We start from the raw sequence: 27,622 nt of genomic DNA on the forward strand, positions 1-27,622 counted from the left end.
GCCACTCAGAGCAACCGCTCCTGAACACCCGTGGGGTTACCTAGAGGAGGAGGAGGAACGGGGCGGGTCACTTCGACTCAGAGGGATTGCCCAGGGCTACGGGCAGTTGGTGGGAGGAGGAGGCACACAGTGAGTTGCTTGGACTCCTAGTGACCGCACCGGAACACCGAACAGCTGTCTGGAGGAAGAGGCGTGCAGTGGGTCTCTGGGACTCAGAGCGATTGTACAGGGCCCCAGGTGGCTGCTCAGAGGAGGGGCCGCATAGCCAGGCAATTAGGTGCAGAGCAGGGTCCCAGGATCTAGGAGGCTTCTTGGTGGAAGAGCCGCACAGAGACAGGCTTAGGGCGGAGCGAAGGTTCCAGGCCTGGGGGCAGATTCTCTGAGGAGGGGCAGCCTAAGGAGATTCATCTGCGAAGGGTGAGGCTCCCAGGCCCAGGAGGTAGGGCCGGGCCCCTGGGAACGTTGCAGAGGAAGGCAGCCCAGCCAAGGCGAGAGCTGTAAATTGAGGGGAACCTCTAGGAGGGGAACTGAACAGCGAGACCTCCCCACTGGTGAGTCTTCCCTGGCGGGTGAGGTTTCCCCACAAGGACGGTAAAACCAGAGACACAGGCCCAAACAGGCCTTGCATTAGCTCGCAGCCTAGTTCCCCTTTGGATGACCATTGGTCAAAAAGTTGAGGCACCTCTGCCCACTAGCAGGGAATATACCCCACCTGAAGGCCACCACTCCTAGAGAGGCAGCTTCCTTGTGGAGCACCGCATTATCAACTTCCTCCAAGACTCCAGCCTACTGAAGGCTAAGAGAGGATATATATAGAAATCTTCAGGGACATTGTAAGTCAATAGAGGAAATCTACAATATCTCTGCGGTCCACGGATACCTGAACAATATGAGAAAACAAGGAAAGAAAATGCCGCAAATAAATCTAGATGTTACATCAATAAAACCCAATGACACCATGGCAGAAGAAATGACAGAAAGGGAGTTCAGAATGTACATAATTAAAATGATCAGGGAAGCAAACAATGAGATGAAAGAGCAAATGCAGGCATTGAATGATCGCACGAATCGAGAGTTAAAAGAGCAAATACAGGAAGCAAAAGATCATTTCAATAAAAAGGTAGAGATATTGAAAAAAAACCAAACAGAAATCCTTGACATAAAAAAATTCTTAGAGGTAAATGAGAACAAAGAAACATCATATCAAAATCTCTGGGACACTATGAAAGCAGTACTTAGAGGGAAATTTATTTCATGGAGCGCATTTAATAAAAGAAGTAAAACTCAACAAATAAACAACCTAACACTACAGCTCAAAGCCCTAGAAAAAGAAGAATAGACCAGCACCAAAAGTAGTAGAAGACAGGAAATAGTTAAACTCAGAGCTGAAATCAATGAAATTGAAATAAAGGAAACAATACAAAAAATTGACAAAATAAATAGTTGGTTCTTCGAAAAAATAAACAAAATTGATAAACCTTTAGCCACACTAACAAAGAGAAGACGAGAGAAAACCCAAATCACTAAAATTCGGAATGAACAAGGAAATATCAAAACAGACAGGATTAAAATACAAAACATAATTAGAAGCTATTTTGAAAATCTATACTCCAACAAAATAGAAAATTTCGAAGACATCAACAGGTTTCTAGAGACATATGAATTGCCTAAACTGAACGAGGAGGACATACACAATTTAAATAGACCAATTTCAAGTACTGAAATAGAAGAAGTCATCAAAAACCTACCAACAAAGAAAAGTCTGGGACCAGATGGGTTCTCAGCCGAGTTCTACAAAACCTTTAAAGAAGAGCTCATTCCAATACTTCTCAAAGTATTCCATAAAATAGAAGAGGAGGGAACCCTCACAAACTCATTCTATGAAGCCAATATCACACTGATACCTAAACCAGACAGAGATTCATCAAGGAAAGAAAATTTCAGACCAATATCCTTAATGAATATTGACGCAAAAATTCTCAACAAAATTTTAGCAAATCGCATACAAAAATATATTAAAAAGATAGTTCACCATGATCAAGTGGGTTTCATCCCAGGGATACAAGGTTGGTTCAACATCAGGAAATCAATAAATGTAATTCACCATATCAATAGACTTAAAGTCAAGAATCACATGATTATTTCAATAGATGCAGAAAAAGCATTTGATAAAATACAGCACCCCTTCATGCTCAAAACACTAGAAAAAATAGGGATAGTGGGAACATTCCTTAACATTGTGAAAGCCATCTATGCTAAGCCCATGGCCAATATCATTCTAAATGGTGAAAAACTGAAAGCATTCCCCCTAAAAACTGGAACAAGGCAGGGATGCCCTCTTTTACCACTTCTATTCAACATCTTTCTTGAGACTCTAGCCAGAGCAATTAGACAAACCAAAGAAATTAAAGGGATACGAATTGGAAAAGAAGAACTCAAACTATCCCTGTTCACTGATGACATGGTTATATATTTAGAGGAACCTGGAAATTCCACCAGAAAACTCTTAGAACTCATAAGTGAATTCAGTAAAGTAGCAGGTTACAAGATCAATGCTCATAAATCCAACACATTTTTATACATAAGTGATGAATCTTCAGAAAGAGAAATTAGGAAAACTACCCCATTCACAATAGCATCAAAAAAAATGAAATACTTGGGAATTAATGTCACAAAAGAGGTGAAAGACCTCTACACTGACAACTACAGAACACTAAAGAAAGAAATTAAAGAACACCTTAGAAGATGGAAAGATCTTCCATGTTCTTGGATAGGAAGAATCAATATTATCAAAGTGGCCATACTACCTAAAGTGCTATACAAATTCAATGCAATTCCAATTAAAATCCCAATGACGTACCTTATAGAAATAGAGCAAGCAATTATGAAATTCATCTGGAAGAATAAGAAACCCAGAATAGCTAAAGCAATCCTTAGCAGGAAAAATGAAGCAGGGGGTATTGCAATACCAGATCTTCAACTCTACTACAAAGCAATAGTAACAAAAACGGCATGGTATTGGTACCAAAATAGAAAGGTAGATCAATGGTACAGAATAGAGGACACAGACACAAACCCAAATAAATACAATTTTCTCATCCTAGACAAAGGTGCCCAAAATATGCAATGGAGAAAAGATAGCCTCTTCAACAAATGGTGCTGGGAGAATTGGAAATCCATATGCAACAGAATGAAACTAAACCCATATCTCTCACCATGCACGAAACTAAACTCAAAATGGATTAAGGACCTCGGAATCAGACCAGAGACCCTGCAGATTATAGAAGAAAAAAGTAGGTCCAAATCTTCACCTTGTTGGTCTAGGACCAGACTTCCTTAACAGGACTCCCATAGCACAAGAAATAAAAGCTAGAATCAACCACTGGGATAGATTCAAACTAAAAGCTTTCTCTCAGCAAAGGAAACTATCAGCAATGCGAAGAAAGAGCCTACAGAGTGGGAGAATATCTTTGCCAATCATACTTCAGATAGAGCACTAATCTCCAGAATCTATAAAGAACTCAAAAGCTCTACTCCAAGAATTCAAACAGTCCAGTCAACAAATGGGCTAAGGAAATGAATAGACACTTCACAGAAGAAGATCTACAAGCAATCAACAAACATATGGAAAAATGTTCAACATCTCTAGTAATAAGAGAAATGCAAATCAAAACCACCCTAAGGTTCCATCTCACCCCAATTAGAATGGCGATTATCAAGAATACGAGCAACAACAGGTGTTGGCGAGGATGTGGGGAGAAAGGTACACTCATACACTGCTGGTGGGGCTGCAAATTAGTGCAGCCACTATGGAAAGCAGTGTGGAGATTCCTTAGAAAACTTGGAATGGAACCACCATTTGACCCAGCTATCCCACTCCTTGGCCTATACCCAAAGGACTTAAAATCTGCATACTACAGAAATACAGCCACATCAATGTTCATAGCTGCTCACAATAGCCAGACTTTGAACCAACCTAGATGCCCTTCAATTGATGAATGGATAAAGAAGCTGTGGTATATACATACAATGGAATATTACTCAGCCATAAAGAATGATAAAATTACGGCATTTGCAGGCAAATGGATGAAATTGGAGAATACCATGCTAAGTGAGATAAGCCAATCTCAAAAAGCCAAAGGACGAATGATATCGCTAATAAGTGGATGATGACTCATAATCGGGGGAGGGAAGCGTTAGTGTTAGGGTTAGAGTTAGGGTTAGGGAGGGGGGCAAGTATGGAGGAAGGAAGCACTGTATAGAGGGAAGAGAGGGCTGGGAGGGGTGGGGGGAAGGGAAAAAATAACAGAATGAATCAAACAACATTACTCTATGTAAATTTATGATTACACAAATGGTATACCTTTACGCCATGTACAACCAGAGAAACAACATGTATCCCATTTGTTTACAATTTAAAAAATAAAAAAAAGATAAGCAAATCATCTGATAGGCATTTTTTTTAAATATACAAATATTCAATGAACACATGAAACAGTGCTCAACATCATTAACTCTAGGGAAAGACAAATGAAAACCACAAAGGTACTACTTTCTACTCTTCAGGATTTGCTATAATCAAAAAAAAAAAGACAAAAGTAAAATGTTAGCTACAATATGGAGAAATTAGACACCTCATATTTCAATGGTGGAAATATAAAATGTGTGTTACACCGCTTTCCAAAATTAAAAACAAAAAGTGATCATATGTCCTACTAATTCCACTTTTATGCATATACTCAAAATAAATGAAAACTATGACCATTCAAAAACAAACAAAAGTGGAAACCACCTAAATGTTCATCCACACATGAACAGATAAATAAAATGTGGTCTCTCCATACAATATAACATTTATTATTCAATAATAAAAAGGAGTGAATATCAATATATGTATGCTGCAACATGGATGAACTTTGAAAACAGTATGTTCCATGAAAGAAGCCAGTTACAATAGACCACACATTAACTGACTCCATTTGTATGAAATATGCAGAATAGGCAAATCTATAAAGACAAGAAGTAGATTAGTGGTAACATGGGCTACAGCAAGTTGGAGGAAATGGAAAGTGACTGTTAATGGGCATAAGTTTGCTTTTTATGGTCACTATTGCACAAACCTGAGACTATGCTAAAAAAAGCTCTGAATTTTGCACTTTAAGTCGGGTAAATTGAATGGTATTTGAATCAAGTCTCCATAAACCTGCTTAAATTTTTAACAAATTTTATAGGTTAAAAACTATGAACTTCTGTATTATCTTAAAAGAATAATTTTCTAATGGGGCAACTTTCTAATGTTTCTTAGGTGATCACTTTTTTAAAAAAAAATTTCTTATTAAGATATACCTCTGTCTACATTATCTGAAGATATTTTAATGCCAACTAATATTTTTTGTAAAGTGCATGGAATATTTCTTGCAAAAATTTTTATAAAATGAATGTTGTAATAAAATTGTGTTTACTTACACTTTATAAAAGAGGATTAACTGGATGAACTTTAATATTCTCTGATCCTTAAGATCTAACTAAGTTATCTATCCCTAAGATAACTAAGCATAAATGCTGCTTCTCTGTCTAAACAGATCCTGAAAATCTGTTTGACTTAATGTTTTAAGTATACAGATCAGCTTTTTACTTCGTGCCCCTTACTATTATTTTAATGTCCACAATAACTTTATAAGGCAAAAACCATTATTATTCTACATCCTATATATTATGTATTCTAATTTTACAAAGGAGGAAACTGAGGCTTGCAGGTTAAGTTACCCCTAGTAGTGGTAGTGCTGAGAGTGGAGTCCAGGCATTCATGACAACAAAGCTTGTGATCTTATCCGCTATGGTTTACGGCCCTCCTGCATAGGCTCTGTAGGTTGTTTGCATACCAAATATATTGACTATCCTAAAACAGCTTTTTAAATTGTAAAGAGCAATGGTTGTCATGTTCGGATGTTTCTACTTCACTCTAATTTCTTTTTCTCTGAATAATCAGATTTTAATAATTAGAGATTATAGGGACAGTTTTCAAATTGGAGAACTGTTCATTAAACTTCATTCAGGGAACTTCATTAAATCTTGATTTATTTGCACACTGGAAAGTTCTGTATCATGCACCAAATAAGGTCACTGAAAAGGTTGGAGTATTTCCATTGTACTCATCCTGTGACTCCCACTCTCAGTTTAACTGAACTATTAAAAAACTTGAGGACAAGCTGTTTCCAGAAATGAACCTTTCAACTCCTCTAAATTCAAAAGCTGACTTTTCTGAGAACAAACAGTATGTGCTTGTTAAATGAGTTGTCAGAGTGAGTTCTTCAGAATTCTATATTTTTTCCTCCTTTGAATAGTCTGTTTTTTAAATGGTTTAACCTCTTCAGAACTGGTGTGCTCCATTTTGAGCTTGGAGAAATTTTAATATCCCTATTTACTTAATTCGTTCTGAAGATTCACCACCAAATTTAGTTTATTTTTAGCAAAAGACATGATGAAATATAATTTACCTAGAGAGGGCGATAGGGTTTTAATATTTCCACTCTGAGTGCCAACATAGTGCTCGCTGGGTACTGATACTTCCATTAGAGAAGGTGGAGCTGTCAGAATAATAGAGACCCAGGGCTAAGGTCTGTGGTTCTTGGCAGATGGTTGCTATTTTCCTGAACTCTGATGCACAGGCACAACTATTCAACTGCTAAGAGCAAGTAGAAATTACCCAAGGAATTAAAAGTCAGTTCAAGGAAAGTATTCATTTAAAAATAGCAACTCTGAATTGGCATCAGAGGATTACATCAGGAGCTTAAATAAAAGTTCGACAAGGTACCAGAACTTGCCATCCCACGTGATATAAAATTATTGTTTTCAGGAAGAAAAGCAATATTTAACAGACAGTGCCTTAGCTTCCAAAATCAATTTACTTGGGAAAATGTTTCACACACAAAAAATGTTTGTACCAAACCACAGTATGGTTTATTGTAGAGATTAATTTATAGGAAATCATTCTTGACTAGCATTGTAAATAGGAAAAACAGAATATGCAATAATGAAACAGTTAAAACTTCCACATTTGGCTGGATAATGGTGATGAATGATGATGTATCTTTTCCATTTATTTATTGAGCAAAAAAGTTGCACAGGGAAATTGGTATGTACTGAATCAAAGAGAAAAGAATAACCCCAGCAACTGTCTCTAAAAAACTTGCAATTTATAAGGAGAGACTGAATCTGGAGGTTACCCTACAGTGTGCTCTATACCATAATTAAAGTAAGCAGCAAGTGTTAAATGAGGCCAAAGAAGAGAAAAGCAACTTCTTTTAGAGAAAATAAGGAAATCTTCACAAGGAAATTGAATTCTGACTTGAAATAGTCATAGAACTTTCCTGAAGGAAGACTAGCATTGTGTATGGTTATGGAAGTTCCAAGAATAGTGAATAATTTAATATAATAGAATTGCATGGAATACAAAGTTGAAGAAGGTGGATCTATTTAGATTGTTTTAGGCCCCTTGAGTCAGGTAAGATGCATGGGTTTCTTCTAGAAGACCAAGGAGTATTGTTAAGAATTGGAGTCATACCGCTTTCCATAATGGTTGCACCAATTTGCTGTCCCACTAGCAATGTTTGAGTGAACTTTTCCCCCACATCCTTGCCAACATTTATTGTTTGCATATATTCTTGATAATTGCTATTCTGACTGGAGTGAGATGAAATCTTAGAGTGATAGTTTTTATTTGCATTTCTCTAATTGCTAGAAGTGTTGAACTTTTTTTTTGTATATTTGTTGATTGTATTTCCTCTTCTGTGAATTGTCTTTTCAGGTCCTTAGCCCATTTGTTAATGGGTGATGTTGTGTGTGTGTGTGTGTGTGTGTGTGTGTGTGTGTGTGTGTTTTTTAATTAATGCCTGGAGATTAATGCTCTATCTGAGGTGCCTGTGGTAAAGATTTTCTCCCATTCTGTAGGCTCTCTTCATGTTATTGCTTGTTTCCTTTGCTGAGAATAAGCTTTTTAGTTTCAATCTATCCCATTTATTGACTCTTACTTCTTACACTTATAGGAGTCTTATTAAGAAAGTCAGACCCTAAGCTGACCTGGTGAAGATTTGGGCCTACTTTTTCTTCTATTAGGCACAAGGTCTCTGTTCTAGTGCCTAAGTCTTTGACCTACTTTATCATTATGGAAAGCAGTATGTAGATTCCTCAGAAAACTTGGAATGGAACCACCATGACCCAGTTATCCCACTCCTCAGTTTATACCCAAAGGACTTAAAATCAGCATACTACAATGACGCAGTCACATCCATGTTCATAGCAGCTCAACTCACAATAGCTAAACTATGAAACCAATCTAGGTGCCTTTCAACAGATGAATGGATAAAGAAAATGTGAGATATATATATACAATAGAGTATTACTCAGCCTTAAGGAAGAATGAAATTATGACATTTGCTGGTAAATGGATGGAGCTGGAGAATATCATGCTAAGTGAAATAAGCCAAACCCCAAAACACCAAAGGCCAAATGTGTTCTCTGATATGCGGATGATAATTCACAATAAGGGCAACTAGGGAAGAATAGAGGTACTCTGGACTAGACAGAGGGGAGTGAAGGGAGGGGAGGGGGTATGGGGATAGGAGTGGTAGTAGAATGAATGGAGACTTTATTACCCTATATGCATATATGACTATACAACCAGTGTATTTCTACATCATGTACAACCAGAAAAATGAGAAGTTGCACTCCATTTATGTATGATGTGTCAAGGTGCATTCTACTATCATGTATAACTAATTAGAACAAATAAAAAATTATAAAGAAAGAATTAGTCATATAAATAGATTAATATTATACAAGGAAAATTGTGACATCAATGTGAAGAATGGGGAAAAAAAGAAGGTAAGAACAAGGATATTAAACAGGTATCAGGTGTTTGAATAATTACTTTGAAAAATGGTCTTGGTTTAGGCTAAGCATCTGTGGAGATCAACATAGCACATTCCAAAGACATTTCTGAGAAAAATAACAAAGATAAAGAAGATGATAAGCTTCCTGATTTGAGTAAATGATGGAAAAATTAAACCACCATTAACCCAACAAGAGTTTTAGAAGGAAGTAAATTTGAGTAGTGAAAGTTGAAGAGGTCTATTTTAGATGTGTTGCATTTTTTTAAAAAAAAATCTTAAAATGGGACACCTGGAGAACTTGCCAGGTACACAGTTGTATAAACAGATCTGAAGCTCAGCAGAAAAATCAAACCTTGAAAAACAATCTGGGATTTATTGGCTGTAAGGCAGTAATTGTAGTTATAGAACTGGAAGATGTAAAACAGGTACTGTGTAGCTATGAAGAGGAAATACAGAAAGGGATCAAAGAACCCTAGAGAACAGCTACATTTTAAGAACAGTACAAAGTAAGAAGGGCTAAGAAATGAAAGAGGAAAAAGTGGGGGAAAAGGTGGAGAAGACTCAGAAAAGTTTCATAGTACAGTATACATGAAAAAGATTTTCCAAGGTCTTCAAGATGTATGAAATAGAACTGGATCTAAAAACAGATCAATGGATTTGGAAGTGGAGTGATTATTGATGATATTAGTGAGAGCAGTTTTTAAACTTTTAAATTGATAAATAGTAATTACATGTTTTTGTAGGGTAAAATGTGTTCTTTATATATACATATATATATTCACTGTAGAAAGAACTAATGAACATATCCAGTTTATTATTTTTTGGTGTCAGAATCTTAAAAATCTATTCCTTAGTAAAATTTTGTAATGAACAAAGCATTATCACTGTAATTGCCATGCTGTGTAATAAGTCACAAAGAACTTTATTCTTCCAGTCTAACTGAAACTCTGTGCCCTTTGATCATCATCTCCCCTTTTTTCATTCCTTCCCCCACTAGTCCTCTAGTAACTTCCTTTCTACTCTCTGTTTCTATGGTATCAATTGTTTTGGATGCTACATGTAAGTGCTCGTATAAGGTATTTGTCTTTCTGTACCTGGATTTTTTCACTTATTATAATATCATCCAAGTTTATCTGCTTTTTTCAAATGGCAGGATTTTATTTTTTAAGATTCTTTCGTATTCCATTGCATACATATGCCATATTTTCCTTATCCATTCATTGGTGGATACTTAGGTTGCTACCATGATTTAACTATCATGAAAAACGTTGAAATTAACATTAGAGTACAGGTGTTCTACATACCAACTTCAATTCCTTTGAATATATTTCCAGAAGTGCTATTACTGGATTATATTTAATATTGAAAATATATTCCAAACTTCCAGCTTCTGAAGAGGAATGGGAGAGTAATAAATGATGATGCTTCTTGGATAGAACTGATGATAAGGGCAAGAAAGCTAAAGCTGAAGCAGGTCAGAAAATGATTTTTAAGGTTTGGAATTTTATGCCGGTTAAAATAGAAAAGATCTTCAAACATGTTTACAAACTGAGAAGAAGGATACGTAAAGAGAAAATCAGAAAGTGGGGGGATATGTCAAGTGGCAAAACAAGATGGTACCTACAGCCTAAAGTCTAGAACAAAACTACCAGTGGAAATTTCTATCCAAAGAAAAGAAGAGCAAAACTTTTTCTTTCAAGGTGGGCGGGAAGGAAAAAACAGTATGCAATTATAGATAAGTGTGCATATGGAAGAAAAACTATGGACATGTCAGTATTCTCCATCAAGGAACTGTGGTGGTGATACATTGAGAATGAGGAAGGTAGAACCGCATAAACCCAAAGATACGTATCTTGCTTTTGTACACTTTCAGGCAGCTTCATGTCTTCTAAATTTCATGATTGACAACATTTGCTTTGAAATTAGACATATCTGGTTCTGCTACTTAATATATTTTTGGAGAAGTTTCTTTATCTATAAAATAGGAAATAATAGCAAATTGTACCTTCCAAGTTTGTTGTCTAAAATAAATAAGGTTAAGTACTTATGAGAATATTCAAGAAAGGCTTCCAATCACCTTATCATCCCTCTCCTCTTCATAACTAAATTTTTAAGAAAGTTTAAAGTTTTCAGATTCTTTCATTTCCGACCTATAAAATTCATGGGAATATTTCTTTTTTATTAAGTGTTAACTTGATTTATATCACTAAATATATATATATAATGAGTTAGCATATTAATAACAAATATTTTATAATTGAATAACCTAATTTATAAAGCACTTTAACAATATTTTATGTGATTTGATATACAGAACAACCTGTTTAATTAGTACCTACATTTACTATTTCCCCCATTTTATTGATTCCCATTATATAGATGAAGAAATTGAAATCCATTTTATCCATATATTCAACATACATGTGTTGATGACCTACTTACATTAGGCACTCCATTCTTTGGACCCCAAGGCTAGCATATTTAGGAAAAGGAAACAGTTTTTTCTTCATGGAGTGCAATCTGCTGGAGGTATATAATAGGCTATTACCAAATTATGAATGTAAAACAGCTCGCTTATCACAGTTGTGAATGAGTGGCTCATATTACTAAGATCACATATAACAAAGGAACCAAACCTTCTTCAAAGTGGGAAAATTTTTCCTGAGGAAGTTACAATTTAGCTCAGACTCATAGAATGAGTGGGAGTTAATTGGCAAGAGGGAAAGAGTAAGAGAAGGGTTTTCTGGAATGAAGGTACTGCTAACAGGTCCTGGGACAGCATTTATACTTAGGAAACTGGAAGAGGGCTATGTTCCTGGAGTCTAGAAGAGGAATGTATGACATGAAATTAACTGACATCATAAGATAGAACTGGAAGACCATGATATGGACTTCCGAACAGATCCCCTTACACTGCTTGATCCTTATTCTGGTAGCAATGGGAAGGCATAAATGATTCTAAGTGAGAAAATCTTTTGGACAGATTTGTACCTTTTAAAGATCATGCTGGTTACTGAGTAGGGCATAGATTTGGTGAGAGAAGTAACAGTAGATGGGAGAAGGCAGTTAGAAAGCTATGGAGCAAAGTAGCCCAGACATCAGAGAATGCAAATCAGCCTAGGAAGGTTGAGGTATGCTGTAGTGAAATGAACAGAAGAAAAAGCAAGCAAACAAACAAAAAAACCTACTTAGGAGTATTATGGACAAGATTGAATAGGAAGAACAGTGGAAAGGAGAGTTGTGAAGGTTTAGGTCCACATTTCTGTCTTACATAAATAGATAATATTAGAAACATTCACCAAGAAGGTGAACACTAGACAACAAATAAATTTAGGAAATTCTTATTGTTTAGGTTAGGATATGTTGACTTTGAACTGTGCTTAAAATGGCTGAATTTACTACAGGTCTGAAGATTCAGAGGAGAAATCTAGGCACTTCAACTTGGAAATCATCCATGGTTGAAGAATAGGAATTAAGTAAAGGATGTATATGAATAGACTTAAAGAGAAAGCCTATGGTAGGAAAAGAACAGCTTTGATATCTAAATTCAAAATTCTTATTCTTTTTTAGCCTGTCATACTACTTTTAAATGTCATGTTTAATGCATCCAAATGCAAAATCTATATGATGATTTCAGTATATCACTTGCTTATGTCAGTGGCTTTTTAAGCTTGTCTGGAAATAAGATCAAAGTGTAATCATATAAAAGGAACAAAATCAAGGGATACTCTTTAATTATAATTAGTAATTTTCATTCACTAATATGATGACCAAATGGTTAATTCCCAATTTCTATATGAAAGTTCATGGACTATTTCTATATGAAAGTTCAGGAAATATCTCTGTACAATTTCTGTCTCTCCTTGAGTCTAGGATTCATTATTATTTCTTTTGGTTCATGAATAGGCCAATGTTTCCATCCAGTTAGACAAATTACATTGCTTACTGTCTATAGTGATCCATCAGAATGTAGCAAATAAATGACATACCCAAGTTAGTCTTGTGATTTCACATAAGTGTACATGATGATATCTAGTCAAAATATCAAAACGTTTTGCCAGAGATACTATAGAAAGTCCACTAGTCCAGATCACTATGAGTATTAGGATTCTGGTTTTAGTGTGTTTTAGTCAGGATTTGTGCTGCTGTGACTAAAGCATCCAACAAGACCAACAATCCAACAATAGAGGAGGAAAGGTTTATTTAAGAGGTCATGGTTTCAGCAGTTTTAGTCCATAGAAGGACAATTCCATTCCTCAGGGCTCTAGATGAGGCAGAATATCATGGCAGAAGAGTGTGGAGAGGGAACCGGTCCACACTATGATCAGAAAACAGAGAGGGTTCCCCACTTGCCAGATAAAAATATATACCCCAAAGCCATGCCCCAATTCCCACCTCCTAGAGTCACATCCTACCACTTTAGTTACCTCTCAATTAATCCCTATCAGGGAATTAAATCACTGATTGGGTTAAGACTCTGACAACCCAATCATTTCTTCTCTAAACCTTCTTGCACTGCCTCACACATGAGCTTTTGGGGAATACCTTACATCCAAACCATAACACACCCAAGTCACACACACAAAAAAATAATAGCCTTGGGAAAACTGCTTAACCTCTCTGTTTCAGATTGTTCATCTGAATAGAGACTGAATTAGGTCTCCGAGTTTCCTTGAGTTCTAATATTCTGTAACCATGTAAAAATCCTTGAAAGAACATGAATTATTCAGTAGACAGAGGTTCACAATCATCTTAAAGAATCCTTATTCACCCCTTTGCTTAGGGTAAAAAAAAAAAGTTCTTCTGTCACATCTGATCCTTTTTAGTACTAGAAATAGAGCAAAGATATTCATATTGACATTTTTCTTCCAAACTGATGCTGAATGTGTCATCAGACTCAAAATCTATTGGAGAAACAGTTTTGCACTTCTGATGGTTTCTAATTCTAACCTGACATGGGGGCTTTTAGCTCTGAATAGCCTCATGCCATTCTGCATGAATTCTTGCTGTGTATTCTGAAGGCTGACATTTTCCATTACACTTAAATTTGATCTCAGATTTCTTTGCTTTCCAGTTTACTAAAAGTTGCTTTCTTTTGAAGGTTGGCATTTGTTACATCACATTTTGCTTTCACCCGAATGTTCACTTCAAATGTTCTTTGAGTAAGATATTGTCCCTATTCTAGTTTCCAAAGTAGAAAAAAAGGGGAAAAAAAAGAAGAAAAAAAAAAAAAAAAAACAATGAAATGGGGAGAAAAGAAAGGAATAGAAATGAATCAAAAGAAAGTCAAATGTAAGAAATTAAAAAGTGTATTTTTGTTGCAATTTCATCTCATGGCCCCACTGCCCCATTGAAAGTTGCGTGAATCCTATAACATCCCTGTAGTCCTTGGGATGAGAGGAACTATAAAGGTTTGGACAAAGAGAGAAAGAACATCAATTCCCAAATCTGCATGTTGGTCAGATGACTTCAGAGGCAGTTTGCACTCAAAGAAGACACAGGGTGCTGTGCTGCTGTCTTAGAAACAGACCACAGGTGCTGATTCTTTCCCTTATGGTCCTTCAGCAGTAACAAATGCAAAACTGTGTTGAACATCAAATGTTTACAAAGTGAGACATAAAATCCCTAAAACATTTATAGGGATGTTACAAGGCCAACATTATTTTCATAATAATTCTAAGGTGTAATTTGCCTTCATCACTCTCATTTGCTCATGAGTGTGGAATAGAGTTTTTTAGAGGTTACAGGACTTGCAATATTGCAGCAAACTCGATGTAAAAGTAGATAAGAGAACCCAGCTGTCTTCTTTTATACCAGACATTGAAGTGACATGCAAAATAGAAAACAATATCACTCTTTTCATTAAAGTTTTTCTTTGTTTTTAAAATATTCCAAATTTCATAGAATCATAGCATTTATGTTAACATGCAATAGGTTTATTAATGTTATTTTAAATTATTTGATAAATATTTCTTACATTTCCTGGTTTTATTTCTATTATGATAGTTAAGGTTTTAGTCACCTTTTTCACAGCTCTGACCAAAATACCTAATATTAACAACATAGAGGAGAAAAAGTATACTTGGGTCTAAGGTTACAGAGGTCTCTGTTAGTAGATCAAAGTGAAGCAGAACATGAAGACAGAAGGGCATGACAGAGGAAAGTAGCCAAGGACATGACAATCAGGAAGCAGAGAGAGAGAGCTATGCTCACAAAATATATACCCCAAAGACACACTCCCAATGACCGACCTCAGCCAGCCACACCCTACCTGCCCATAGGTACCATCCAGTTAATCCCTATCAGGCTAGGAATGCATTGATTAAGTTAAGGGTCTCATAACCCAATCATTTCCCCTCCAAACTTTCTTGCATTGCCTTATATATGAGTTTCTAAGGGATACCTTACATCTGAACCATAACAGTTATTAATAGATATAAGCCATATAAACAAAATTCTTCATGGAGTCTTCAGTAATTCTTTTAAAATGTGAAAGGGTCTGGAGACCAAAAATTGGAGATGTTGTTAGACAGCATCCTGACCACTTGTCAGTCTTTACCTTCACTTTGAGCCAGTTACCTGAACACCTGGTACTCTTCCTTTCCTGCACATGTTGACATTACCCTTCCAACTTAATTCTCTGTTTGACCCTAAACCTTGTGTTAACATTGTTGTTAAGTTATGGTGCTGATATTTCATTGCAATTATTTTGGGGAAAAAAAGTCTATCTTGAAATTAATTTTTTTTTATCTTTTCAGAGTTCTATTTATGTTAGCTATGAGATCTTATTTTTTAGCAGATCCTAGAAAGTCAATTGCTTAGCTCAATTCAGAGATCAAGTAAACCCTGAGTAGTAAGTCAGGGTCATGTTTTGTCTTTGTTCCCCTATTCAGACCCACTTAGGAAACTCCATTATATAATGAGACATTGCTGAGAATACTTAGTGATAAAGAAGTGATTGTTTTTCATGAATTCTTGTTAAGCCTAATTTTAAAAATTTCATTAGTGGAAATTTCTTTCACCTAACACAATCTGTTCCCTAACAATATTAGCATTTCACTGACCTTGTTCTTTCTCATATCTCAAACAAGCTCTCCACTTATGACATTTGAAATGAGATATTTTCTGATTGATTATAAGCAAGTTTATAAGCAAGATTATAAATGTAAAGAAATAAAGACCTAATTGATATCAGCCCTATGAATCCTCTAACAGTACTTTTTTTCTTCCCCAGACTCAAAGTGTAATAGTCATTCCTACAATAATTAGTAGTTCTAGTGGTAAAAAAATAAATGTCTAAAGAGTGTCCCCTGGTTGTGACTGGCAGGAGTGTATTTTTCAAGCAAATCAAATAATTGGGAAGCATGATAACCTGGCTTGAGGAAAATTCAAAACAGGTTGCAGGTCTTCTGTTATGTATGACATTTCAGTCTGTAAATATCACACCAAAGTCAGAGAACTAATATGAGTAACCCTCACCTCAGTGAGGAATGAGCTACTGAGCATGAAATGCCAACAACTGTATCCCAAAAGAATGCTTAAGTAATTTCCGACAACATCACAGGTAAGAAATGCCAGGATTTGTGGAACATATTTGTCCATTGATCAATACCTGAGTTCAGGGGCTTTAAAACGGCAGTTAAGCATAAATTCTCCAGAGACCTATTATGTTGGAAGAATATTCTAAATCAACTAAAAAATAGGATGCTCATTCTTTCACACAACGATATTCATTCCTAAAAGGGCATGTGATTTGGAAGCTTTTTTTAGTGTTGGTAATGAATTTTCAATTACTCACATATTTCACTAATTAGTTGGTTAAGCATTACTTTCAAAAAGTAATAAATGCTTTTTAATAGGCTTGAAAAACTTTTAAAACAAGCTTAGAAAATGAAATGAAAGTCATTTATGAAACTTTCATTCAGATAGCCAGTATTGATTTGTTAATCCTTCCCATCTTTTATTAAACATGCAGGAAAATGTATACATACTCATTTCAAAAACAATACAACACTGCATAAATATCTCATAACATTTTATGTCATTCAATATTCTAATACTGTGTTTAATGACATCATATAATCTACCACATGATCATAGCATATTTAGCTACTTATTTTTAGATATTCACATTATTTCCAATGGCTTTTTGCATACACATATTTTCATGCACATCTCTTATTATATCCTTAAGACATATTCTCAAAAGTTAAATTTCCAGATCAAACCAGAAGCACATTGTGAATTTGTATGTTTTTCTTTAATATATGCATATATTGTAAGCAATATACAAAAAAAATATACCAGCACTGCAAGCATCTCTCTTAATATATTAACTCTTCTTAAAATGGTCAAGTGCAAATTATGTTTGGATATGCTCTAAAGTCAAGTTGGGCCTTAGTTACAGCTCAGGGTGTCATATGGTTAGTTTCAATTTGTCTCCTAATTTCTTTCTGAACTTCAACAGTGAGGGAAAAAATGAGACATCCATTTCCATTACCGTGAAAAAACTTCCTTCCCAGCATTTGTATATATTAACACAAATATATAACTTTCCTTTTGGACTATACTATACGGTATTACCATTTTTTGTTCCTCTTTTCCTGAAAGATTTTGAAAATGATACACCTATTTATATTACCTTCAGATTTGTTTTTCTTTTATCCTTTTCAGTAAAAAAGGAATTCCATAATTTATATGAGTGATATTGGTGGAATTAAACCTATTGCATCCAATGTAATTTATCTTAGAGAATGGCAGGAAATAAAACAGACTCCAGAGTATAATTTTCATCACTATTATTGCCATGACTGGTGTATTTTTATTAATCTCTCACCATGTATATACCATGGTGCTCTATCCCATAAATAAGAAAAGAAAATGCAACAAATCTTGCTTCAGTTGATTTATTTAGTAGTTGAGGAATGAGGACACATATCTAAAATAATAATCACTTATACATACTAGCATATTCTAAGTGTCCAAGAGGGGTCAACCAGTCAATATTCTTGGAGTTTCAACAAGTGATTATTAAGGACAGTTGCCTTCAAAGGGATTTGATCCACCTCTTGAAGGAGAAACAGAATTTTAAGACAAGAGGTGACAGTAAACACAAGGTGAAAAACCTGGAATGTTTAGTCAGCCTTTAATACTAGGTTAGCCGTATGCGTGTAAGAAAGGTCCACTGAAAATAGAAAACCATTTAATGTTTTATGAAAAATACAAATAAATCAGAAAATTCTTTAGATAACACTGAAAAATATAAGTATCAGTATGAGGTAATTGTGTTCTAGACCAAATAGGTGCAGAAGAAATTAAAGCAAGCATAGATGCTAAAACCATTCGGATAGAAGAGTCAACCAAACTTGGCAACTGAGTAAATATAAAGATAAGACACGATGGGAAATTCCCAAGAGACTCCTAAATGAAGGAGCCTGCCATCAACCGTGGCATCATACAGAACTCCTCAGGGAACTGGTGATTAATGCTACAGGAGGCTGACAAGTGGCCAAAACAACTTCACAGGTAGATTGATGGTTGAGCTTGGACTTGAGGGATGAAAAGAATTTCACCAGAGTAAAGTGGGGAAATGTAATAAAGAAGGCAAAAGAGGAGACAAATATCACCTTTAAAATTCTAGAGCTATATCATTGGAGAAAGATGTTAAGACAGAAACCTGGTAGTAGAAATGTCTAGTGGAAAGATAATGAGTTCAGTTTAGTCTTCAAACGAATATGTAGAGAATCCCCACAAATCTGGAGGCACTGGAGACAAATCCATGAACAAAACAGACAAATATTTTCTGCTTACACTCTAGTATATATTCTAGTAATTAGAAGTACAGTGTTCACCAAAGATTCTAGCATGATATTTGTTTTATATTTTTCTTTATTTTTTTGTCACCTGTACCAATAAGATAAAATAAGCACACAAGCAAACAAGAGTGACTAGAATGTGACTTAACAAGTCATCACTTTGGCAACAAAATATACCAAATAACTTATTCCCTCTGAGGCTTCAAACTGTCCTCAAACTGACCTCTATGTCTACAAAGCTTCAAACAAATGGTTTAGTAATTGAGAGCAATAAATTAGAGTCAATTGCATTTAGTTGGGAGAATCTAAAGTCTTAATGTGCTAAAATAGGCTGACCTTCTTCTAGCTTTGCATTTTTATTGCACCCTTCTGCTCTCAGTGCATGCATGAGGTTATGCTGAGACCTTCTGACCTTAGCAATACTTCATGAGATGTCTCTGGACTTCAGTTCTCACTAGGGTTCATTGCTAGAATGTTCAAAGGGAAAAAATTAGTATTGGAAAAGTATTTGTAGGTCAGAAATAAGAGTTTTGAGTGACTAACCTTAGAAGTGAAATTCTTGTTGCAATTAAAATGCTCAGTTTAAATGAAGAAAAATGCATAGCCTATTTAGCATTACATTTTAAACTGCTCTCAAGGACAGTTGAGGGGTACTGAATAATACCAATTTTTACTAAACTCTATAGATGCATAGTATTCATTTCATCCTTCAGTAACCTAATATCCTAAAAAGGACAGCATATTGAAGACTTTAAAGTTTTCTAACTTCAAAACTACTGAGAGCTAATCTTCAGAGTCTTCACCTGACTGGTTGAAAAATCTTCAGTTAATTCCCTACAAAAGCAATTTGGGGTTTTGTTTATTTGTTTATTCATTTCTTTGCTTTTAAATGAGTTACTAAAAGTAGCTTCTTCAAGTTTTAAATTATGCCTATTAATTTTTCTCTGAAAATGTGTTCATGTAAAATTAATTATTTTTACCAAAACCCCGCCTATATTTAATCATGTCAAGGCAATAGGTCAAGATCATCTCAAAGCAGTGTGTTGCCAAAGTTAGCTCCAGGTACTTACCTGCCTAAAGATAATGGCATCTAATTTTATGATGGAGCAAGATGGCAACAATCTGAGGAGTCCATTTCAGAATAAAATTGTCTTAGGAATATGGTTTCAAATGCTAGATGCCTTCACTAATTTATTTTGATAACAAACATTTATGAAGTAACTAATCTTACCATAGTCATATACAGTCTTAAAAGGCATAGGGCACAGTTGACTTCAAGAACTTCACAGTCTAGTAAGCTTTATGTTTATTATATTATGCTTATTTATGTATTATAAAGTACTTTAGATTTCTGGTTTTCATTAAGATCTGGCTAAAGTCAGTTTTAAAATATTAGATCTCATTTTTAAGCATATAAACTATCAGATATCCAGCAGGTAATAATTTAAACATTTTCATCCATTTTAGAAGAGATTTCAGATATCCAATAATCCTCTTTTTATAGGTAAGGATCTGACTTAAACCCATCTTTCTAAAGTCTGGTCAAAAGGTTTTCTATTGCAGTCCACATGAGAGTCTAGAATATTGAAAATAATGCTTATTGCTAATGGTTATATTAATTTATGATGGGATCATTATTTTACCTCATACCCTGAGGGTAGAATTCTTTCTCTGTTTTTACTGACACGCATCATATATTATTCCTAGCCATTACCAACTTTATAGACAAGTGAATTATGTATTAGTTTTCCAGATCAAGAAATACGTAAAGTGGCAGTTCAACAATTAGACACCCTCTTGAATGATGAACTACTGGAATATCTCCCACAGCTGGTTCAGGTAAGAACCACACAGTTGCTACAGAATGCCAGAATTTTAACTAATGATTCTCTGAAAAGTTCCCAATGAATCAACAGTGGACTACTTAAAGGTGATTTTGCAGTTTGGTCAAAGAACTGAATTATAGCTCATATGGAAATGCAGACATTCTCTAGCCAAAACGAATACATACAACAACAAAAAGGCATATAAAAGCAAAAACCTAAATTTTTTAAAAAGTAATTTCATTTATTAAGACAGGAAAATGGAGATATTTATAATAAAATATTTTCATAACTGTATATATAAAATACTAACCAAATAAATGCTAAGTAAAAAATAATTTGCCATAATTTATGAGCTTCTTGAGGGTTTTTAAGATAGCGGAATAGAGAAGGTCACTTTCCTGGATGCTTCTTGGCATGAAACCAGGAAAGCAGACAGGCAACAAGGAAGGTATTGGACACATTTAGGGACATTGTAAGTCCACAAGGTATAAACTCTACTGTCTCAGATAGATACTGTTGAATAGGTAGACACACAAAAACATGAAAAAGCAAGAGAATATATCTCCCCAAACAAACCAAGATATTCCAGTAACAGAATATATGGGCACCACAGTGAAAGAAATGTCAGAGAAAAACTTTAGAATGTACATAGTTAAACTGGTATGCAGAGTAAAGGATGGTAAAAGGAGTGAAATCAGAGAGAAAATATAGGAAGTGAAAGGTCACTTCAAAACAGAAAAAGATGCTGAAAAAAAGCAGAAATCTTCAAAATGAAGGAATCAATAAACCAAATTAAAAATTCAATTGCATGCATTACTAACAGACTAGATCACTTGAAAGGCAGAGATTCAGGCAATGAAGACAAAATATATAATCTTGAAAAAAAATTGAGGAGAAAAGATGTTAAGCAACCACGAAAAGAACTTCCAAGAAATACAGGATAACCTGAAAATACCAAATTTAAGATTTAGTGGACTAGATGAAGGTTCAGATACAAAGAAAATACAAACAAAAACAAAAAGAGATACAAACAAAAGGAATGCACAATCTTTTTAATGAAATAATATCAGAAAAGGTCACAAACCTGAAGAGTGAAATGAAAAAACAAATACAGGAGTCTTATATGGCCCCAAATATACAAAATTACAACATATCCACACCAAGGCACATTATTATGAAAATGCCTAACGTACAGTTTAAAGACTGTCCTATTCACAATAACTTAAAGAAAATATTTGGGAATCAATCTAACAAAAGATGTGAAAGACTTCTACAATGAAAACTACAGAACACTAATGAGAGAAATTGAAGAAGACCTTAGAAGATGGAAAGATCTCTCATGTTTTTGGAAAGGCAAATTTACTAGGGTCAAAATGGCCATACTACCAAAAGCACTATGTAGATTTAATGCAATTCCTATTAAGTTTCCAATAGCATTCATAGAAATAGAAAAAGCAGTCATGAGACCCAGAATAGCCAAAGCAATCCTCAGCCAGAAAAGTGAAGCAGGAGGCATCACAATACCAGACCTTAAATTTTACTCCAAAGTTATAGTAACAAAATCAGCATGATATTGACAACAAAACAGATATGAAGACCAATGGTACAGAATAGAAGACACAGAGACAAACCCACATAAATACAGTTATCTCATACTAGAAAAAGCACCATCAACATGCATTGGAGAAAAGATAACCTCTTTAACAAGTGAGCTGGAAAATGAAATGAAATTAGACCTCTGACCCTGAACAAAACTCATGAAAAGAGAGCCTACAGGATATATAAACAACTCAAAAAACATAACACCAAAAAATATAATAAAAATCCAATCAATAAATGGGCAAAATAACTGAACAGACACTTCATAGTAGAAGAAATATGAATGGTCAACAAATATATGAAAAAATGTTCAACATCAGTAACAATTAGAGAAGTGCAAATTAAAACCACACTGAGATCTCATCTGACTCCAGTCAAAATGGCAATAATTAAGAATACAAGCAACAATAAATGTTGCCAAGGATGTGGAATAAAAGGTACACTCATACATTGTTGGTGGGACTGCAAATTGGTGCAACCACTCTGGAAAGCAGTATGGAGATTCCTCAGAAAACTTGGAATGGAACCACCATTTGACCCAATTATCCCACTCCTCAGTATATACCCAAAGGACTTAAAATCAGCATACTGTAATGATGCAGTCACATCAATGTTCATAGCTCAATTCATGATAGCTAAGCTATGGAACCATGTAGGTGCCCTTTAATAGATGAATGGATAAAGAAAATGTGGTACATGTACACAATGGAATGTTAGTCAGTCGTAAAGAAGAATGAAAGTATGGCATTTGCTGGTAAAAAGGATGGAACTGGAGGCAATCATGCTAAGTGAAATAAGCCAATCCCAAAATGCCAAAGGTCAAGTGTTCTCTCTGATAAGCAGATGCTGACTCCCAACAGGCTGCAGGTAGGGAGGAATGTAGTTTCACCAGATTGAACAGGGGGAAATTGCAAGAAGGGAGGTGGAATGGGAATGGGAAAGACAGTAGAATTAACCAGACATAACTTTCCTATGTTCATATATGAATATACGACCAGTGTAACTTAAGAGCAGGTACAACTACAAAAATGGGAAGTTATACTCCATGCATGCGTGATATGTCAAAATACATTCATGTCATTTATAACTAAAATGAACAAAATTTTTTAAGAAAAACTTTATTGATGATAAAAAATAATAATTTATGAGCTTCTTGCCTTTCCCAGAGAATTGTAATATTGATTATAAATCTTATAAAAGTAATTTCTAATACACAAATTCTGTTGCCAACTAGTACATTTTAGTCACATCAAATATTACAATGTTGGAGTCATTTTAGAAAAGAATATAAATTATAAGGAAATATGAGAAGAGACTGACATAGCTAAATATGATGAAAGATTCACAATTAAATATTTTACAATTGAGCATGTAAACAACTGTATCCAAACTACACAAGATAATTTTTTTTCTAAAATGACTGAAGAGGTCTTAATTCTTTGTGTAATTTATTTATTTATTTATTTATTTACTTACTTACCTACCAGGGATTGAACCCAGGGTCACTTAAACATTGAGTCACAAACCCAGGCCTTTTTAATATTTTGTTTAGAGACAGAATCTCGCTGAGTTGCTTAGGCCCTGGTTAAGTTGTTGAGGCTAGCTTTGAACACACAATCCTCCTGCCTCAGCCTCTCAAAGTATTGGGATTACAGGTGTGTGCCATGTAATTACAGCACCCATATATTTGTGGGTGTTTTAAATGCAGATGTTGTCTTATCTGAAGGGTTAGAAGTTATTTTAAATGCCAGGTACCTCAGTTTTTCACCATTGATAAGAAACTCAAATAAAATGACAAAAAAGCACTTGTAAATAAACTTCAGTACCATTTTACTTTGCACATGCACATGAACTTCTCTTGAGTCCTCCTAAAGAGAGAGATCTGATTCAGAAATAGCTATACCATATAGTTACACCTACCAATCTTCACAGTAGCAACTTCTCTCATCTTGCCAGTACAGTATAATGGAAAAAAAAAAAAAAGTTTGAACCTGTAGAATCACTATTCATCTCATGACTTATGGTTATGGGCTACATGTCGTGTCTAACCCAATTGAAAATAGTAAGTTTTTACTGAAGTACCAACAGAGTAAACTCATTTGATGGCCCCATCACAGTGAATACAGTTGACACCAGAAATATCATTGAAAGCCATCTTCCTGCAAATCCAAGTTTATAAGAAAACTTGTACACAGAATCCAACATAGTAAATACACAGAGGGTAAAACTAAATAAAGCTGCAACTGTGTCCTAATTAAAAGTAAAGTTTACAACATGTTATGAGATTGAAAGAAATATATACTGAGACTAGAAAATAAATAAAAACTGGGAAGAATTTTCCAACTTTTCCTGTAAAGTTTACCATAAGACTTTCATGTTTCACCCTGATCTTGAAACGTTCCAACACGTTAAAGTCCTCACCTAGTTGATTATTTTCTGGAATCTTGTTATTTTGTTATGGATTTCTATGCTAAAATGATGAAGACTACATTCAAGCAGGAAAAATGGACTCTAAGAGTACAGTGAAAACAGAAATGGTCCATAACTAGGCATCAAGTAAGACAAAGACCCAGAGGTCAATATAAACCACAGGATGTAACTATGCAGATAACTTCCAAGCAGAGTTCACAGTAATGTGTTGTGCACCTGAAATGGTGATATAGGCTTTCGGGGAAAAGGCATCAGTACAGAGTAAAGCAAGAAGTTTGTAAGCAAGGGAGGCAATTCAAGAGCTATAAATAGTTACTGTGCTTAAGAAGAAATAATGGGAAGAAATTAAAAGGCAAACATAGAAGTAAATTCTGAGATTTATCTCCCGTTCATAGCCCATATTATATGCTTACTATTAGGGCATAAACAAAATCCATGTCTTAACCAGCCTAGCATCAGCAGGTAAGAGAGAGAAGCCCATGACTATAGTTTAAGGTTAGGCACATAATGGTCTTTCTACATTCAGACAGTATTAGGAGGCTATGCAAATTTGCTGAAGTCATCTTTAGCACTCTGATACCTCAGAAATTTATAACTTTTCCATCCTTGAGGGTGTTTAGCATACTGAGGTGTTTCTTCAGGTGTGTGTGAATGAACACAGTACCCACTTTTTCTGCTGTCTGTACTGTGGTATAAAACTTTGCTCAAACTGTGTGTGAGTGTGTATGAGAGAGAGAGAGAGAGAGAGAGAGAGAGAGAGAGAGAGAGACAGAGAGACAGAGAGAGAGAGACAGACAGAGAGACAGAGACAGAGACAGAGAGAGACAGAGACAGAGAGAAAGGGAGAAGGAGATTAAATGGCTTATTGAACAACTAAAAATAGAAGCTTTGCCTCTCAAACAGGGATGAGCACCTCTTTTATGAAGAGAACTTGAGTTTCATTTTCACATACTCAGATTCCTGGGATAATGGTGGGGATTCGAGTGTAGTCAAGTCCCTGGAGAAGACAGGTGCCTGTCTGAATTAGGTCCCTGAGGACATCTGGGGCTGCCATGGTTATCTGTTTCTTTTATCAGACTGATTATACACCTTAGAGAGCTGTTCATGTGCAGACAAAAGAAAGGATTTGGGAATGTGTTATGATAGTAACAATTAGCTTCGAAACTTCAAGCAAAACTTCAAGGTCTGCAGGTTAATACTGAAATATCAGTCAGTTATTTCTGTTGAGGCTTTGAGTGTGCATTAAATTTATTTCCAAATGTGTAGAAATATCCATTGCTGAATAATACCATTTTTTATATTCCAGAGACATGGTTCATGTTATTAATTTTTGTGCCAAGATTGGACCTTCTGGGCATGATTGAACTCCACCAACCACTTGCTTTTATTTATTATCCTATGATCCTAAAGCATAAATAAAGAGACAAGACTATGTAAACCCCAGTTGTGCTGTTATTAGTTGTAGGGAGCCATAGCCTATAAAAGAACCAAGCTTGGTTGAACTGTTAGGAAAATCTGGTCTCAAGGAACTCACAATTATGAAAAAATTGTCCGCGATTGCCTAAGTCACGTGGTTTCCCTGCGATGTTTCACCAAGGAAGTTCAAATGCAGGCCCTGGATATGGGAATGACCTGCTAGAGCCAAATGGTTTGCTTAACTCCACCCCTTATCCTGTTTTTTATGGAAGAAGCCTCACGGACCCTTTTGATCTGTACTACTATAAATAAAGGAAGTGGGGGCTCCCTCTTTTGTTAGAGCCAGACCCTTATGGACGACTCCATCAGTCATGCCCCTGTTTCCAAGATAATTCTGTCTTCTGCCATTATTCCTGATAACTAAATGTCATAGCCTTTTATTTCGCAGCCAGCCCATTCTTTCTACAGGAACCCTTTCCCTCACCCATGCAAGACTGTGGCAATAATTAGTCACACAACAACTAAAAAGCCATCTGCATTTTATATAAATGCATTATCAACATTTTATTGAAATGTGAATGTTGTTTTCTCTAGTTTTGCCAAAGCTCTTCAGTCCCTCTGCGTTCTGCTATAAAGTGATTATATCTCTTACTTCAGGCTGTCAAGTTTGAATGGAACCTTGAAAGTCCTTTGGTGGAACTCCTACTACACCGCTCCTTGGGAAGCATCCAGGTGGCCCATCGTCTTTACTGGTAAGATTTAAACAGGCTAGGCCGCCTTTTTAATTGTCAACTTCTTTGTGGAACAGTCTTAGTAGAGTAGAAGATTTTTTTTTCATTGTCATTGATACAAACCTCAACTTAAAATGCAGCCAAATTTCAAAGTTATTTTTATTTATGAGTATATATTAAGTATCAGCATTTTCAAAATGTACTTCTGGACAATTGCTACTGTTAAACAGCAAGTTAAATCCATTCAGAATTTTAATCTGATTGATACCTTTCCTGTAGTTTTAACTCTGGTCATATCTACTCATTTAGGACTGCAATATAAAATCTACCTGTAAGACTGTGAATGCTTTGGAAGAATGTATGTTTTGAAACATACATTCTGTGCAGTGTTAATTCATAAACAATGGAATCTCATGGAAAATACATACTCTTTCTGCTGAAAATTACTAGATCACTCAATTTTTCCCAAGCATGAATTTAGAATAATATTAGTAAAGAAACAAGAATTATTTAAGAGATACCAAAATTTCTCCCATTATCACCTGCTCTTGATCCTATGGAACATGATGCTGTTTGTATGCAATTTTTTCCACTTTTCCTTTTATTACCTACTTAAAAATTCAGTTTCATAGCACAAAATGATTAACATTGCAAATGTCAAAGACTTAGGGATGAGAGTGGATCTTTCTTTTGTCCTCTTGAATGTATGACAGCTGCCATTTACTTGTTTCAGTTACTATTTAAGAATATTAATTAATAGGAAAACAGCAAGTCATCATCAATTTGGAGCATCATGTTTTTCTGCTTCAAAAAATACGACTCATATTGAGTTCACTCTTACCAGGAAAATGACTCAAGCATTTCATAGAGGAGAGACACAAGTACTTGTCAGAAACCTGCATTTCATCTGCTAT

At 35.2% G+C, this 27,622-nt stretch overlaps 1 protein-coding gene across 1 annotated transcript in view; it reads left to right on the top strand.

Moving 5' to 3' along the window:
- Positions 1 to 27,622, top strand: part of PIK3C2G (phosphatidylinositol-4-phosphate 3-kinase catalytic subunit type 2 gamma) — a 376,626-nt gene that overhangs the window by 136,322 nt on the left and 212,682 nt on the right. Inside the window, 2 exon segments of the mRNA XM_079141521.1 lie at positions 20,452 to 20,545; positions 26,635 to 26,729. Coding sequence (XP_078997647.1) covers positions 20,452 to 20,545; positions 26,635 to 26,729 — 189 coding nt within the window.

The sequence above is a fragment of the Sciurus vulgaris genome (assembly GCF_902686455.1).
Source record: "Sciurus vulgaris genome assembly, chromosome: 5".
NCBI classification, from domain to species: domain Eukaryota; kingdom Metazoa; phylum Chordata; class Mammalia; order Rodentia; family Sciuridae; genus Sciurus; species Sciurus vulgaris.